Raw genomic sequence first — 13495 nt, forward strand, 5'->3', positions numbered from 1 at the left:
GCCCAAAGAAAACTGTCTTTGCCTTAAGCTTCCTGAAAGCAAAATATGTCATACCTGATAGGACTGTCTTTGGGGTAGGAGCTGGCTACACTAAAAAAAGACAAAACATGTGATTTAGTACTGGGCTTTGGGTCATGTGGTTAGCAGTCCGTCTAGAACAATCATGTGGGCAATTTATCAATCAGGCTTAGATTTTGAAGGTATAGTAAAAATTCTGGAGACTAAAGCTTGAGTGAGCTCCTCAGATTGGCGATCTGCATATTGATGCCAGGATGACACTGGGTTCCGAGGACAAGAGCAGGTTTGCATTTAGAACCCTCAGAGATGCTGCTCTATTCATCTCTTCCTTTGACTGTTCACAAGTTGTTCACTTCCCCTGCGAGAAACTTTGTGAATGAATATACTAGGTTTCAGTGAGCACTGGGAGTTTTTCTAGCAAATTTTTGAACTTGAGAGTGTACCGGGCACATTTAACCCTATTCCCCCACCCTGCACCCCACCTCCGAACCTGTAGTTGGTGCCAGAAGTGAGAGTGATCTTGTGTGGGTTCTTCTAACTTAGTAGCTGGCCCCTAACTCCTTGCAACTGGGGTACAAGGTCTCGAGCAGACTTGGCAGTTTGGCTAAATCTGGGTAGGCACAGAGAGACATTTTTCTTTCGCTTTTTCCTATAACAAACTTTCATAACTACAATTTCAATTGAAATTAATATTAATCTGACATAATTGATATTGTCAAAATAAAAGTAGAAAAAACAAATTTTCCATTCAACATAGTGTTAATTTTCTTTCTGCATAGTCTCTTTAAATTCCATTGCTCATGTTATCTAAATTTTTAACCTTTTGGAAATATGGAAATGAGTCTCCAGAGCTTATTAATTCCTGCGAACCAGAAGGCTTTCCCAGCCATTAACAGCGCCAATGCATAGAAAACAAAGAATTTCGTTATTTTCATTCACTTAACCAAGAATCTTTAATATCTCCCAGAGCAGCAAAAGTAAAATTTTTGAAAGGATTTTTAAAATCCCATTTTCCTTTTAATGACAGTACTATGATGCATAGAGTAGTCGCTTCTTCAGTGAGTTATCCCCATCGCCTTTCTGTTCGTCCATCAGTGGAAATGCTTTCAATCATACTTCCTTCAGAATCTGTTCATACCAATTCCAATCTATGATTCCTCAAAAAATATTTCTACAAGAGCACATGCCACATAATTAGAGATTGTACATTCTGGATTTAACAGAAATATTTATATGCAGTGAAATATAAAACCAACTTTTGGTTATGTTGAAGTATTTAAACAATGTTATGTTGCCTAAATAACTGAAATATAATTCAGAATTCCAAGACTGTCCTGGAAAACTGAAACAGTAGAAAAGTACAAGGTCACAAATAATTAAAACAATAATAAAAATTTGTATTTATTCATGTAATTTATTATCTGTATACCCATAATAAACATTATTTTAACCTTAATTTTGCTAACAAAAATAACTTATAGCAAAGGTGATCTATATTCTAAATAGCTACAATTCCTTGGGTTTTTCCATCATTTTAAATACATCCCAACATTTATTTTCAAGCAAAGAAACAGAGACCTAATGCAGTGAAGTACACTTCATGATAACTACAAATGGGGAAATCTGAGATTTATAAACTCAAAACTCTTTTATAAAGGGAACAGTCAGGGCATATTTAAAAAAAACTAATTAATGTAGTTGATTTGTGGAAGGTTTATATAAGCATAACTTGAAAATACTTAAAAAGGAGAACTAAAGACAACAATAAACTTATTTCTATACCTCCTCCAAAGAGACCTATTCGAATACGAGTTTAAATAATGGGCTGGAAAAAAACAAAAAGAAAAAAAATTTTTAGATGGAAAAGTTCACAGAAAGAGGTACTGATCAATCATCAAATGTAATTTTCTTCCCCTGAAACACAGCGATTTTAGACTGCTGTTCCTTTCGCCTCCTGCTGGCTTCCCACGAAGGATGAAGAGGCAGCTGCGTCTGCTGTGCCGTGTTCTGGGACCCTCTTTGTGCACGCTTAACCAACTGATTCTTCAGCTGAGGTTCATTTTGCTGAAAACCTGGGCGGAGAAAGCAAAACTAATGAAAATTAACTATATACCCAAACAACATATAAGAGAAATGTATATCAACTTCTCAAGTCTATAAAAGAAATTTAATTTTACTGAAATAGAATACCTCACAATTTACAATCTAAATACAACAGGAACAGTTTGACAGTGAAATATACACAAGCAGTCAATGTGGGGACACATGCTTCCTAGTCCTTGTAAGTAGGTGCATATTGTATACCTCCTCACATATGCTATATACCTCCTCACATATGTGGGGGACGGGTCCAAGAGGGAAAAATGGCGCTTGCACCACTCTCTGCCAGCTTTTAGTCACTTCCCCCACTTTCCACAAGCAAACTGCGCCCTTCTGGTGCTGATTCCTGTATGAGTGGTTTGTATATGCTCTACGACCTTGTGGGTCTGTCCACTGAATTCTCCTGTGAGGCTGGGAGTTTCTCCCGCTGCCTCAACCCCACAGGTGTTTTCAATCAGTGGTTTGAGGCTTTATTTCCCTGTGCAGGAGCCTTGGGTTGTGAGGTCTGTTTAGCTCCCCAGTTGTTTCTCCTGGTTTATCTGCACATGAATGTGGGACTGCCTAGGCCACAGTCCGCAATCCACCACCTGGCTGGGTCCAGCCTGCTGCTGCCTTGCCTGCCCCAGCCCTCCAGACACCGCCTTGCTTTAATCCTCTCTGCCCAGCTGCCCGTCTCCACCCCTCCTGCTGGTCTGGATGGATGTGTCTTCTTTAATTGGTTGGTTGTCGGACTTCCATACAGTTCAGTTTTCTGTCAGTTCTGGTTGTTTTTGCTTTTAAACTGTTGTTGTCCTTTTCACTGTGTGTGTGAGGAGGCACAGTGTGTCTACCTATGCCTTCACCTTGGCCGGAAGTTGATACATTTTTAAGTTTTAAATCAGAATAGTTTGAAATATGCACAGAAGTCAGCCTACCCAAATATATTAAACTTGATTTATTATAAATTAATTTGAAAATACTTTGATTTAACTCTCAACCCAGAAAGTGACATACTTGTTACTGAATGTTTAATAGGATAGCATTGACTAAGGTATAACTTATAAAACTTACTTAAAGAATGAATTAGTTCAAGATAAATTAAACAGACCCAGTATTTCCCAATAATTTTTGTCTATATGTTTTCCACTGACAGTATATAAGGGAAAAAAACACCTAAATTAAAAATTATACTGATAATTATAAGATGCTCTGTTTCCATTTCTGTATGTATATAATTCACTTAGGCTATCAAGCAATCACAATATTTCATCCTTCCATTTTGGCAAAACATCGCTTAATTGCATATGGAGGTGAGGCAGCCATTAATAACATACCTGGCATGTTGCTTTTCGGAGCCTGTTCTCTATAATTTCTAAAAGAAAAAAAAAACACCATTAGGACTTTAAAAAGATAAGTAAATCTTTTGACCTAACAGTCAGAGAAAGACAAGTGTCATATGATTTCACTTTTACATGGAATCTAAAGAACGAAATGAACAAACAAAATATAAATAGACTCAAAGATAGAGAACAGACTGATGACTGCCAGAGAGGAGGGGATTTGAGGGACTGGGTGAAAAAAATGAAGGAATTAAAAAGTACATGTTGGTAGCTACTAAACACTCATGGGGATATTAAGTATAGCACAGGAAATGCGGTCAATAACATTGTAATAACTACGTATGGGGCCAGGTGGGTACTGGAATATCAGGGGCAACTCGTGGTAAAGTACATGACTGTCCAACCACCATGCTGTACACCTGACATTAACAATGTTGAACATAAATTGTAATTAAAAAATAAAATTAAAAAAAAAAGAACTTCTGACTTAAGATAATGTAATAAAAATGATGATAAAACTCATTCAATAGACTCCCTCATCCCACAAGCAATCTATAAAAAAATGATAAAAGTCCAGGTTTTAGCTTCATCAAAGGTTTGTTAGGCCCAGTATTACAGAAACTTGGGAACTTTCCTCTATCTTCATAGGAGCTTTTGGTTATAAAATATCCTCTGGTTACCTTGTGTCTATTCTTGAGGAGAGTCTAGACAAAAAATTTCAAAAATCTCATACGGGGAATGAGTCACATATAATAAAAAATTAAGATTTACACTTTGTGGGAGAGGAAAGAGTGATGTGTTATTTTCAAATGAGAAAATAGGTTGCCTTTTGAGACATGTTTGGGAGATATAATATTTTAATTATTTTCAAGGCTCCAAAGATGGTTGTGTGTCTTTTCCATACTCTCTTACTTCTTTCAACAAATTTTCAACATCACATTTTCTATCCTTTAAAAATGATCCCTTTAAAAACAGTTTACTGAAGAAAACAGCTGTTACTGAAGAAAATGAGCTTACAATTGTGCAGATATCCCCTACCCAATTAAAAATACATATAAAAGTAAATATACTGATTTATAACAGAAGAGCTGTGAAAAGTGGTTAACAGAAAGAGAGAGAGACAGCAGACTACTAAATATAAAGCAGTCTGGAGAAGCAAGTTAGGGCAAGCAGCTATATGTACTGAAACAGCAATACATAATAAAATGATTGATGTTTACAATAATGGCTAGGTTAACAACAGTAACAAAAAAAATCCCCAAACTAACCATATTTCCGTTCATAAAGTTTTGTTTTAAAGAGTGTACATGTGAGACATTTTCAGGAGTTTTCATCAAAACCCAACTCAAAGTTTCAAAAGTTTGATAACTGAAGGGATAAACTTAAGTTAGCTAGAAAAATTATTTGGCTACTACATCTTATTTTCTTATGAAGTTGAATAAATGTGTCACTGCCATATGTGTATTTGTATCTATCATCCCTATATAAAATTGGAGAGGTCAAAGTCACAGGATGTCTTTTTGTACAAATGAGAATTATGTATGACAGGTAACCTTCTCTCATTATTATTAGGATGTGTAAATATTTAACATTTTTAAAAGCTAATAATAATTTAGAACACGAAAATGTAATTACCTTCTAGGGCTTTCAGATCCAGATAAAGAGTGGAAAAACACTGACTCAAACTTCCTTCCTTCTGTACTTGGCTTGTTTTTGTCATTCCTTACACCCTGATGGGTTTCGAGTATATTCTTTTCAGGGGACACCTTCTGGGCGGATTTTCGTTCTACAACTGAAGAATGGCAATCACTTTCCTTCTTTCGTGTCCTCCTGACTTTCCCAATGAAGAAGTCATCACCACTGTCATCCTCCTCAGACACAGAAGACTGGTTGTAAAACCTCTCTTCCGTGCTGTCGTCAAAATACTCCTTCTCTTCTCCGGGTAGTTCTTCCCCTTCACTGTTTTCTCCAAGTGAGCTCTTGGGCGCTTCCTTTCTTTTGTTTTGATATGACGGTTTCGTTTTTCGGTTAGCAGGTACTTTCTGGGGGTCACAGGGATCCTTCACAGAATCCTTTTCAGAAGGCTTTGATGGAGAATTTGGAATGTCCACTGCTTTGGGTCTGTGTTCCATCTTAGCTATTTTTTCTTTTGAACTATTTACTGATTTCTTTGCCGTCATTTTGGCTTCTTTGTCTTTTTGCTCACTAACAAGAGCTCCTTCATGCTGTAACTTAATGGCATCATCACTTGAACCTGAAGTGTCCTTGGAGTAATTTTCTTCTGAAGCATTCTTTGATGACTGAATTTCAGTATCATTTTGTCTTGCATCTTTAAAGGCTTTGACAGCAGCTGCAAGAGAAACAGTATACAACTTGTATCAGCAGTGAACAAATAATATAAAATGTCACTGTTCAGTATAGTGTTTTTTATAATTATTTAGAAACACTTAGGATTATTTGTACATTATAGTAAATACAACCATGTACTACACAACGACATTTCCATCAACAATACACAGCATATATGATGGTGGTCCAGTAAGACTACAATGGAGCCTAGGGGTATAGCAGGCTATATCATCTATTTGTGTTAAATGCCCTCCCTCTGTGATGTTTGCATAATTATGAAATGCTCTAATAATGAATTTCTCAGAATGTATTCCTGTCATTTTGTGTTGTATGACTGTGTGTGTGTGTGTGTGTGTATATATATATATATATATATATATATATATAGTGAATGGGTCTGAATTCATAAAAAAAACTACTGGCTTTTTAGAAACCAAACTTAAAAGAAGGCTCAGGAGTATCCATTTAAAATCTTAAAAAAAAAAAAAAAAAAAAAAACCCTGGCTGGTGTGGTTCACTAGATTGAGTGCCGGCCTACCAAAGGATAGCTGGTTCGGTTCCTGGCCAGGTAACACGCCTGGGTTGCAGGCCAGGTCCCTGGCCTACCAAAGGATAGCTGGTTCGGTTCCTGGCCAGGTAACACGCCTGGGTTGCAGGCCAGGTCCCTGGTTGGGGGACACAACAGAGACAACTACACAGTGATCTTTCTTCCTCCCTTCCCCTCTCTTTAAAATTAAATAAATGAAATCTTAAAAATACCTCCCATCATTTCATGCCTTGGAGCTTTGAAAAATAGTAAAAATGTCACTGAATGCAAATAAATTTTAAAAAATGGCAACTTTAATTTCTGTAGGAATAATATGTTGATACAATTGTAGAGTATTATAAATTGGCTTTCAGACATAAAAATAAGTATCTTCAGTGACAAAAGCATTTAATTCTTTCAATATACACACATAAATGAAAATAATGTAGCTAAGTAATGGCAACATCACAGTAATAATATGAATTACATCAATAATTAGAAAATCAATTGTATTCAACATTACCATGAACATATAGTATATATTCATATTTTAGAACTGAGGAAAAAACATAGATTTAGTTTTTCTTTGGATATCAGATGCCTTCCATATTTTCAATCCCATTCCCACATATGGAAATATTTGAAAGAGATATTTATAATACAAAAGATCCTTGAGCCCTGGCTGGTGTAGCTCAGTGGACTGAGTGTTGGCTGCAAACCAGAGGGTCGCTGGTTCGATTCCTAGTCAGGGAACATGCTTGGGTTGCGGGCCAGGTCCCTAGTGGGGGGTGCGTGAGAGGCAACCACACACTGATGTTTCTCTCCCTCCCTTTCCCTCTCTCTTAAAAAAAAAATCCTTGAAAGGATAAAGAGCTAAAAATACAAATAAATCAACAGCCACTTAGTCAAAATAATGGGCACGGATACATTTAAGTACATGGTCCAAAAGTCCTTTAATTCATACCTTTTAGCACATCTATTTTTTTCTTCAGAAGGGGGTGCGCTGCTAACCTGGCAGTTGCTCTTTCGGTCGCAGTAGAATCAGGCTGTAAGTTGAACAATAAAATTCACACTGACAAAAATTCTAGTGTCCTTGAACAATTATAACTACTGTGTCAATATTCTTTGGGTACTTAATATCTTTCCAAAATTGTGATAAGCATCACATGTGATATTAAAAAGATATAATATAGCTCATCCTATCAAAGAACCTACAAGACCAAATTAAGACTAAATTTTTATGAAAGAATCAAATAACATGCAGCATTAAGCTCAATGATATAACTTATGACTCTTGTAATGTATGCACCTTCATTTAATAGATACCTAGAAATTATCTAATCCTATATGTTTACATTTTGTCCAGTATTACTGTTGCATTCTCACTTCCCACCAATGCCTAGGTTATAGCCAACACTATAAAATAGGATGACTGAATATGAACAGATTACACCTAATATTTAATGTACTTATAAATTTAGAAATTTTATAATTTGGGTCAACTGCTTTAAAAATCATATGTAGGCTGATACTTCCAAATTTCTACCTCGCCCTCTAACTCAAACTATTGACTCATATAGCCAACTACCTACTTGATAGTTGAAAAGAGAATTCTTTGTTTTTCTTCTCAAACCTACTTTTACTGTTACCTTTCCCATCTTACTGCACATAATTTCAATTTTTTCTGGTTGTGCAGGCCTAAAACTCAAGGGATTCCTCCATTATATTTCTCCTTCCTTCACATTTCAAAATGAATTCTTCAGCAAATTCTCTGGTCCCAACTGCAAAATACACGCAGAACCAGTCATTTCTCACCATTTCTACTCTTACTGTCTTTGACTAACTCACCAACAGTCTTCTCACTCAGCCCAATGCAGTAAGTTCACACCTGGTCACCCTCCTTAACATCCTGCTCCGCCATAGCCCATTTTCCCTCTAACAGTCCCAGTGAATTTTTATATATAACCAGGTCCTGCTATCTGTTCTTGACGCTTAGGCTATTCCACTGCAAGATCTTCTCTACCTGGAATACTCTACTTTCAAAGACTGATCCTCTCACTGTAGTCAGGTCTCTGCTAAAATGTTATCTAAACTAACACAACAGATTCCATCACTCCTCATTTATTCCACACACCCAACACTTCATGCCAGTGCAGATGTCTGCTTATTGGTAAAGCAGACTTCGTCTTCTTCACTGCTATAGACCCACTGCCTACAAGAGTAATAGGTAAGAGTAGGTTGGCACTCAGTAAACATTCCATAAAATGAATAAATTTCATTGGTGTCTTAAAATAGAACTATCAGCTTCAAATGTCTGCTTTGTGAATTTATCCTGCATGGTAAATAGCCCAGTATAAGGATTTTTCTTCCTTCCAGTAATACAAACTTATGAGTATATCTTAGCAAATTGATGGCAGTTTGAAAGACTGATCTAGGTAATGTCACCCAGAATTACGTCTTTAAGTTACACTTGGTGCAAATCGTGTGCAAACTACCTGAGTCACTCAGTAACAAGCTGGGCTCCTGCAGTTTATGGGTCAAACATGCTTGCTTGAGTTTTATAAAAAGAATAATAAAAGCTGTAGTACAGAACCTCCAATAAAGTAGGTGATTTTTCAGGCTGAAAAGACTCAACACAACATATTAAAATAAGAGTAACATCAGAATATCGGGATTTACAAACTTTTGAAGGAAAAAAAAAACCAAATCACCAAAAAAAAATTTCAGGAATCAGAATCAAAGGTCAAAAGACAATGGAGGAATGCTTTTGTATTTCTGTAGAAAAATAATTGTCGAACTAGGTAAAAATAAAAATACTTTGAGACACATAAGGTTTTAAAAAGTTTACATCCCTTGAACCTTTCTCCCAAGAAGCTACTGCTCCACTAAAATAAAGGATACAAAAAATGAGGAAGGCATGGGATATAAGGAAGAGGAGATCCAGGCCACAGGAATCATCAGGATGGTGAGAAAAGATTTCGATTTATACGTGGTGTATGAAATGACTTTGGAGGGGACTTCAGTAACTGTCGAGGAGTTTGGTGTTACATTAGAAGATAGAAAGAAGATTGAAAACTAACAAAATAAACATAACAATGATAAAGCTATAGGAAATAGAAATATTATGTGGAAAAGGAAAAGTAACTACTCACTACGTGAATTCTAGTCAAAATAATCATGAAATGTTCAACTGATCTAAATTTGACTCACATATATTAGGAGGATGAAAAGGTACATAAATGACATGGAGGAGGAATGAGATCTAAATCCTTACAGACCACAGCAGGATGTCAACAGCTATGGCTTAAACTGTATTAACGAAAACAGAATGATGTGGGGATAAATTCTGTAAGAATCAACTGAATTGGAAAGTGGGGAAAAACTAATAAAGACCTGTCAGTTTCAGAAAAACACCTCGTAGAAGTTAATTTGACTCCTGTAACGGGTGGTGGGCTAACTGGCCCACGCGCCAGTTTGTACCTGCTGCCTGTTTTATAAAATAAAGTTTTATGGGAACTCAGCCAAGTTCGTTCATTCATATACTAGAGATGGTTGCACTATGTCACAGTGGCAGAGTTGAGCAGCTGTGACAGACACTGTATGGCCTGCAAAGCCTAAAATATTTATGATAGGGTCCCTTTATGGAAAAAGGTGTGTGTGACACCTGTTCTAAATTACATGTAAGTAGAATCCTTCATGGGGATAAACTAAAAAGTTTTTAAAAATCAGCAGGTTCATGATGTTTAAAAGATAAGTTCCAAACAAAAACATCACCAACAGACACTTTTGTTGCCAAATCAAGGCAACTGGTTATAGCACTAACTGTACCTCTTTGAACGGTGACATAAGTGAAGATGCTGGCTTAGTGGAAACAATCTGATACTCAACGCAGTGCCAATACCCTTCAGTCCCCGGGCCAATTTCCAGAACATTCACATGTAATGTAAATACAGCAACAATGACAACAAAAACAACCAGCCTTGACAACCAACCATTACACACACCACAGGAGCCCGCCCTTCTTCAGGTTACAAGGAAAAAGACAACCCTCTAGCAACAGCTGTTTAACTGCTTATTTCAGAATATTTCCTGAAGCAACTACAAATCTGCTTCAAAGAGAATCCCCAATATATGAACACATGTATTTATAAAACAAATAAATTAGAAAGTACTCTCATCATAGGGGTTAATTTCACATTTTTAGGTAAAATGTTCTAGGAATCCTAACAGGTTTTGACAATATATTCATGTATAATTGTCCAAAACATACTTACTACTGTTCCCAAATCCCTGCTTTGACAACTTGCTAAAAGCTGTGATGAATCGGGTGCTTTCCTTTCCAGGGTTAGCTACAACTTTCCATCTTAGTTATAAAAAGTGTCAGAAGACCAGTGGTAATACCTGCATGTCTAGTGTTGACTCAGGGTAAATACTGTTTTGTTAACAATCATTTTATGATGGAGTTTATTTACCAATGTTATTTCTCTGCCCTGAAAAATATCAGAGTGACTTAATGATCCAATTTCAGTAAGTTATGTATTTTTTTTAAAAAGGCTCTACAACAAATTTGGAATTTCACAACTGTGCATTTGTCTAATAAATAGAGGTGTTATCTGTTATGTCTTTCTCTATAACTGTGTATTTATGTTGCAAACTTTGTGGAGATTTGGGGGAAAATACCAGGCTAATAAGAAGTGAGATTAATTTTTAAAAAGTCATTGCATTGCATAATCCCAGGACTGCCACTCACACGGAGCTGCCACAACTGGAGTTGTGCAGTATACAGTCAATGCAGCTGTATGTGAGAGGAGCGTGTTCAGCAAATACAGGCTTGTGTTAGGAAACTGGCTAGGTGATCTTGAAATGAAGTTAAAACTGCTGATATAATTGTTAAATAAAACATTTGATCTGTGTTGCCTTTATCTCTTGTTAAAATTTAAATTTAAAAAATTAAATGAATGACTTTTAGTTGCTTTATGAAGAATAAAGTTAAAGTCAATTTAAATTGTTAAATTTGACATTTTTTACTGAGAAGAAAGAAAAGTTTAAATGATTGCTTCAATGTATAAAATTTGATTTTTAACTAACTTTCTTTAAATCAAACAGTTTAAGAACCACATGTATCAAAGTCAGGTTTCTGATTTCAGTCTAGTATGAGAATAGTTGTTGAAATACAAGTTTTGTTTCAAACTGAGATAACTTTCTTTCATTTCGTGATCCAACTCCAAGCCCCTCTCAAACCTTTGTGGAAAGAAATCAAATATACACAAAACAAAACAAAGGCTTGTGCAGCAAGCAGGCTCTGCTCACACCTTCCGCAGTGCTTTGCCTCCCTGCTGCAATCTGCTGAAGGCACTGGGTCAGTGTAGGGACGCATCAGAACAGGCAGGCAGCCTCCGCTTTGACACACTTGGTTTCTCTCTCCTTAATTCCTCTCCTGTCTATCTTCCCTCCTCACTCACTTTCTCCCTCTTTATATTTAGTCATATTTATATTTGTATTTACATTAAACATGACTTGTTATGTGAAGGCATGGTGTTATAAAGACAAACACTCTCTTTTGAGGCTCATGATCTTGCTCTAATTTAAAAGGTTAAGACTAATGTACAAATAACTATTCTAAAGTAGAATGTGATAAACTTCACAGGAGAGACAGAAAATCTCTGGAGGTTTATAGAAAAATTTCGAATACTGGTCAGACACCTTAAATTTAAGTAAATTTATTTAGAAGCTTATAAGGCTAAGTAGTCCATGTGAATAAATGGTTTTTACACCTGCATGAAAGTCTTCACAATACTGAGGGCATGAAAGAACCGGCGGCTTTCCTTACTTGAAGTTGACACAATGTCTGCCATGGAAAATGCTCAGGAAACTGTGGTTTAACACACCTCCAGTTTCTTCCATTTCAAATAAATTAAATAAAAAAGGGAAAACACCTAATTTTTAATGGAAAATTTTTATTTTGGCATGTGGGATTTACTGTGAGCACAAAGCATTTGGTGTTCAATTCTGAAGAGAATTTTGAGAATGTGCATGTAAATATAAACAACGGTCTAAAAATGAAAAAGCTCTTACATGCAATGACACTCATTCCTTTGAAATGATGCCTAAAACAAACTGGCTCTACATGAATTGGTAGAAGCAGAATGCTAACAGCAGTAATTTCAATATTAATTGGGCTTAATTTCAATTCAAGGTTTTACCTAAAGATATAAATCAACACATGAATATTTGTACTTACTAAAACACATTTAAGGAGAAATAGTCCATTCAACTGAATTCGAAGAAGTGTGGCAACTAAGCAAACTAAGGTTTAGAGTTCACACTGAAGGGACCAGGAGACTCAGTAACAAAATCACTGAAATCAAATAGCTTAGGAGGAAACTGAAAGGATTCTTAGGCAGGGCAGTTTCCCTGGGCTGCAAATCCCTCAAGGATCTCTCAAGAACTCGGATGAAACAGAACTGTCTTCCCTTCCTTCCTTTCAACCCCCCTTCCTTCCTCTTTTTTTGGAGGAAGGTACAAAAGAGCAGAAACAAATCAGGTTTCACTTCACAACATTTCAGTCACAAAGGCCCTGAACTTTTTACCTAATTATTATTATACATCACATGCCTACAAATCCAGTTACATACAAATGACTTAACTATTACAAAATACTGATAAGCTAACATAGATGTTTGTTTCCCCACTTTCAATTTAAATGGTATTTCAAACACTAGAAGGTTGAACGAAGGGCTGTAAATGGAAGACAGACCATACCCTGAAATACTCATTTTACATATATTACACATACATTAACTGCTACTAAACTTCCCAAAGAGAACATAATCTGGCTGAGAAGTTAAAAAATAAAGACATAGGATATTTTACTTTGGATATTTCCAAGTCCAAGTTAAGTGATAAGTATTGCCAAGTGTTACTGTTAAAAGAGTTTAGATGAAAACATAATATTATTAAGGAGCTAAAAATAAATTACTTTTTACTCTCACCACAAGTTAAGCATTAATAAAATACTTTTAGAACTAGTAACCAAAGAGTTCAAAATAATTCACTTGGTAAAAAGCTTAAACTTTTTTTTAAAACTCTCAAGAGGAAACAAAAATATAGTCTTCCATATTTTATACCATTACCACTATTCTATTTAAGGTGTCATTATATTGTATGAGATACAGACCAAACC

The 13495-nt window shown here is 35.9% G+C and overlaps 1 protein-coding gene across 4 annotated transcripts in view; it reads right to left on the minus strand.

Moving 5' to 3' along the window:
• Nucleotides 1-1394: 1394 nt before the first annotated feature.
• SRFBP1 (serum response factor binding protein 1) overlaps nucleotides 1395-13495 on the minus strand; it is a 61311-nt gene continuing 49210 nt past the window's right edge. For 3 of the 4 annotated variants that reach the window (XM_037028930.1, XM_037028950.1, XM_037028960.1), the window contains 4 exons: nucleotides 7277-7358; nucleotides 5073-5787; nucleotides 3432-3469; nucleotides 1395-2090 (listed from right to left, as the gene is read on the minus strand). In XM_037028930.1, the coding sequence (XP_036884825.1) occupies nucleotides 1906-2090; nucleotides 3432-3469; nucleotides 5073-5787; nucleotides 7277-7358 (1020 nt within the window). In that variant the 3' untranslated portion in view covers nucleotides 1395-1905. The remainder of the gene's footprint in view (nucleotides 2091-3431; nucleotides 3470-5072; nucleotides 5788-7276; nucleotides 7359-13495) is intronic. The other variant, XM_037028939.1, reaches the window with a different exon arrangement.

Source organism: Sturnira hondurensis, unplaced genomic scaffold, assembly GCF_014824575.4.
Source record: "Sturnira hondurensis isolate 20B ecotype Veracruz unplaced genomic scaffold, ASM1482457v3 Scaffold0001509, whole genome shotgun sequence".
In the NCBI taxonomy this organism is placed as follows: domain Eukaryota; kingdom Metazoa; phylum Chordata; class Mammalia; order Chiroptera; family Phyllostomidae; genus Sturnira; species Sturnira hondurensis.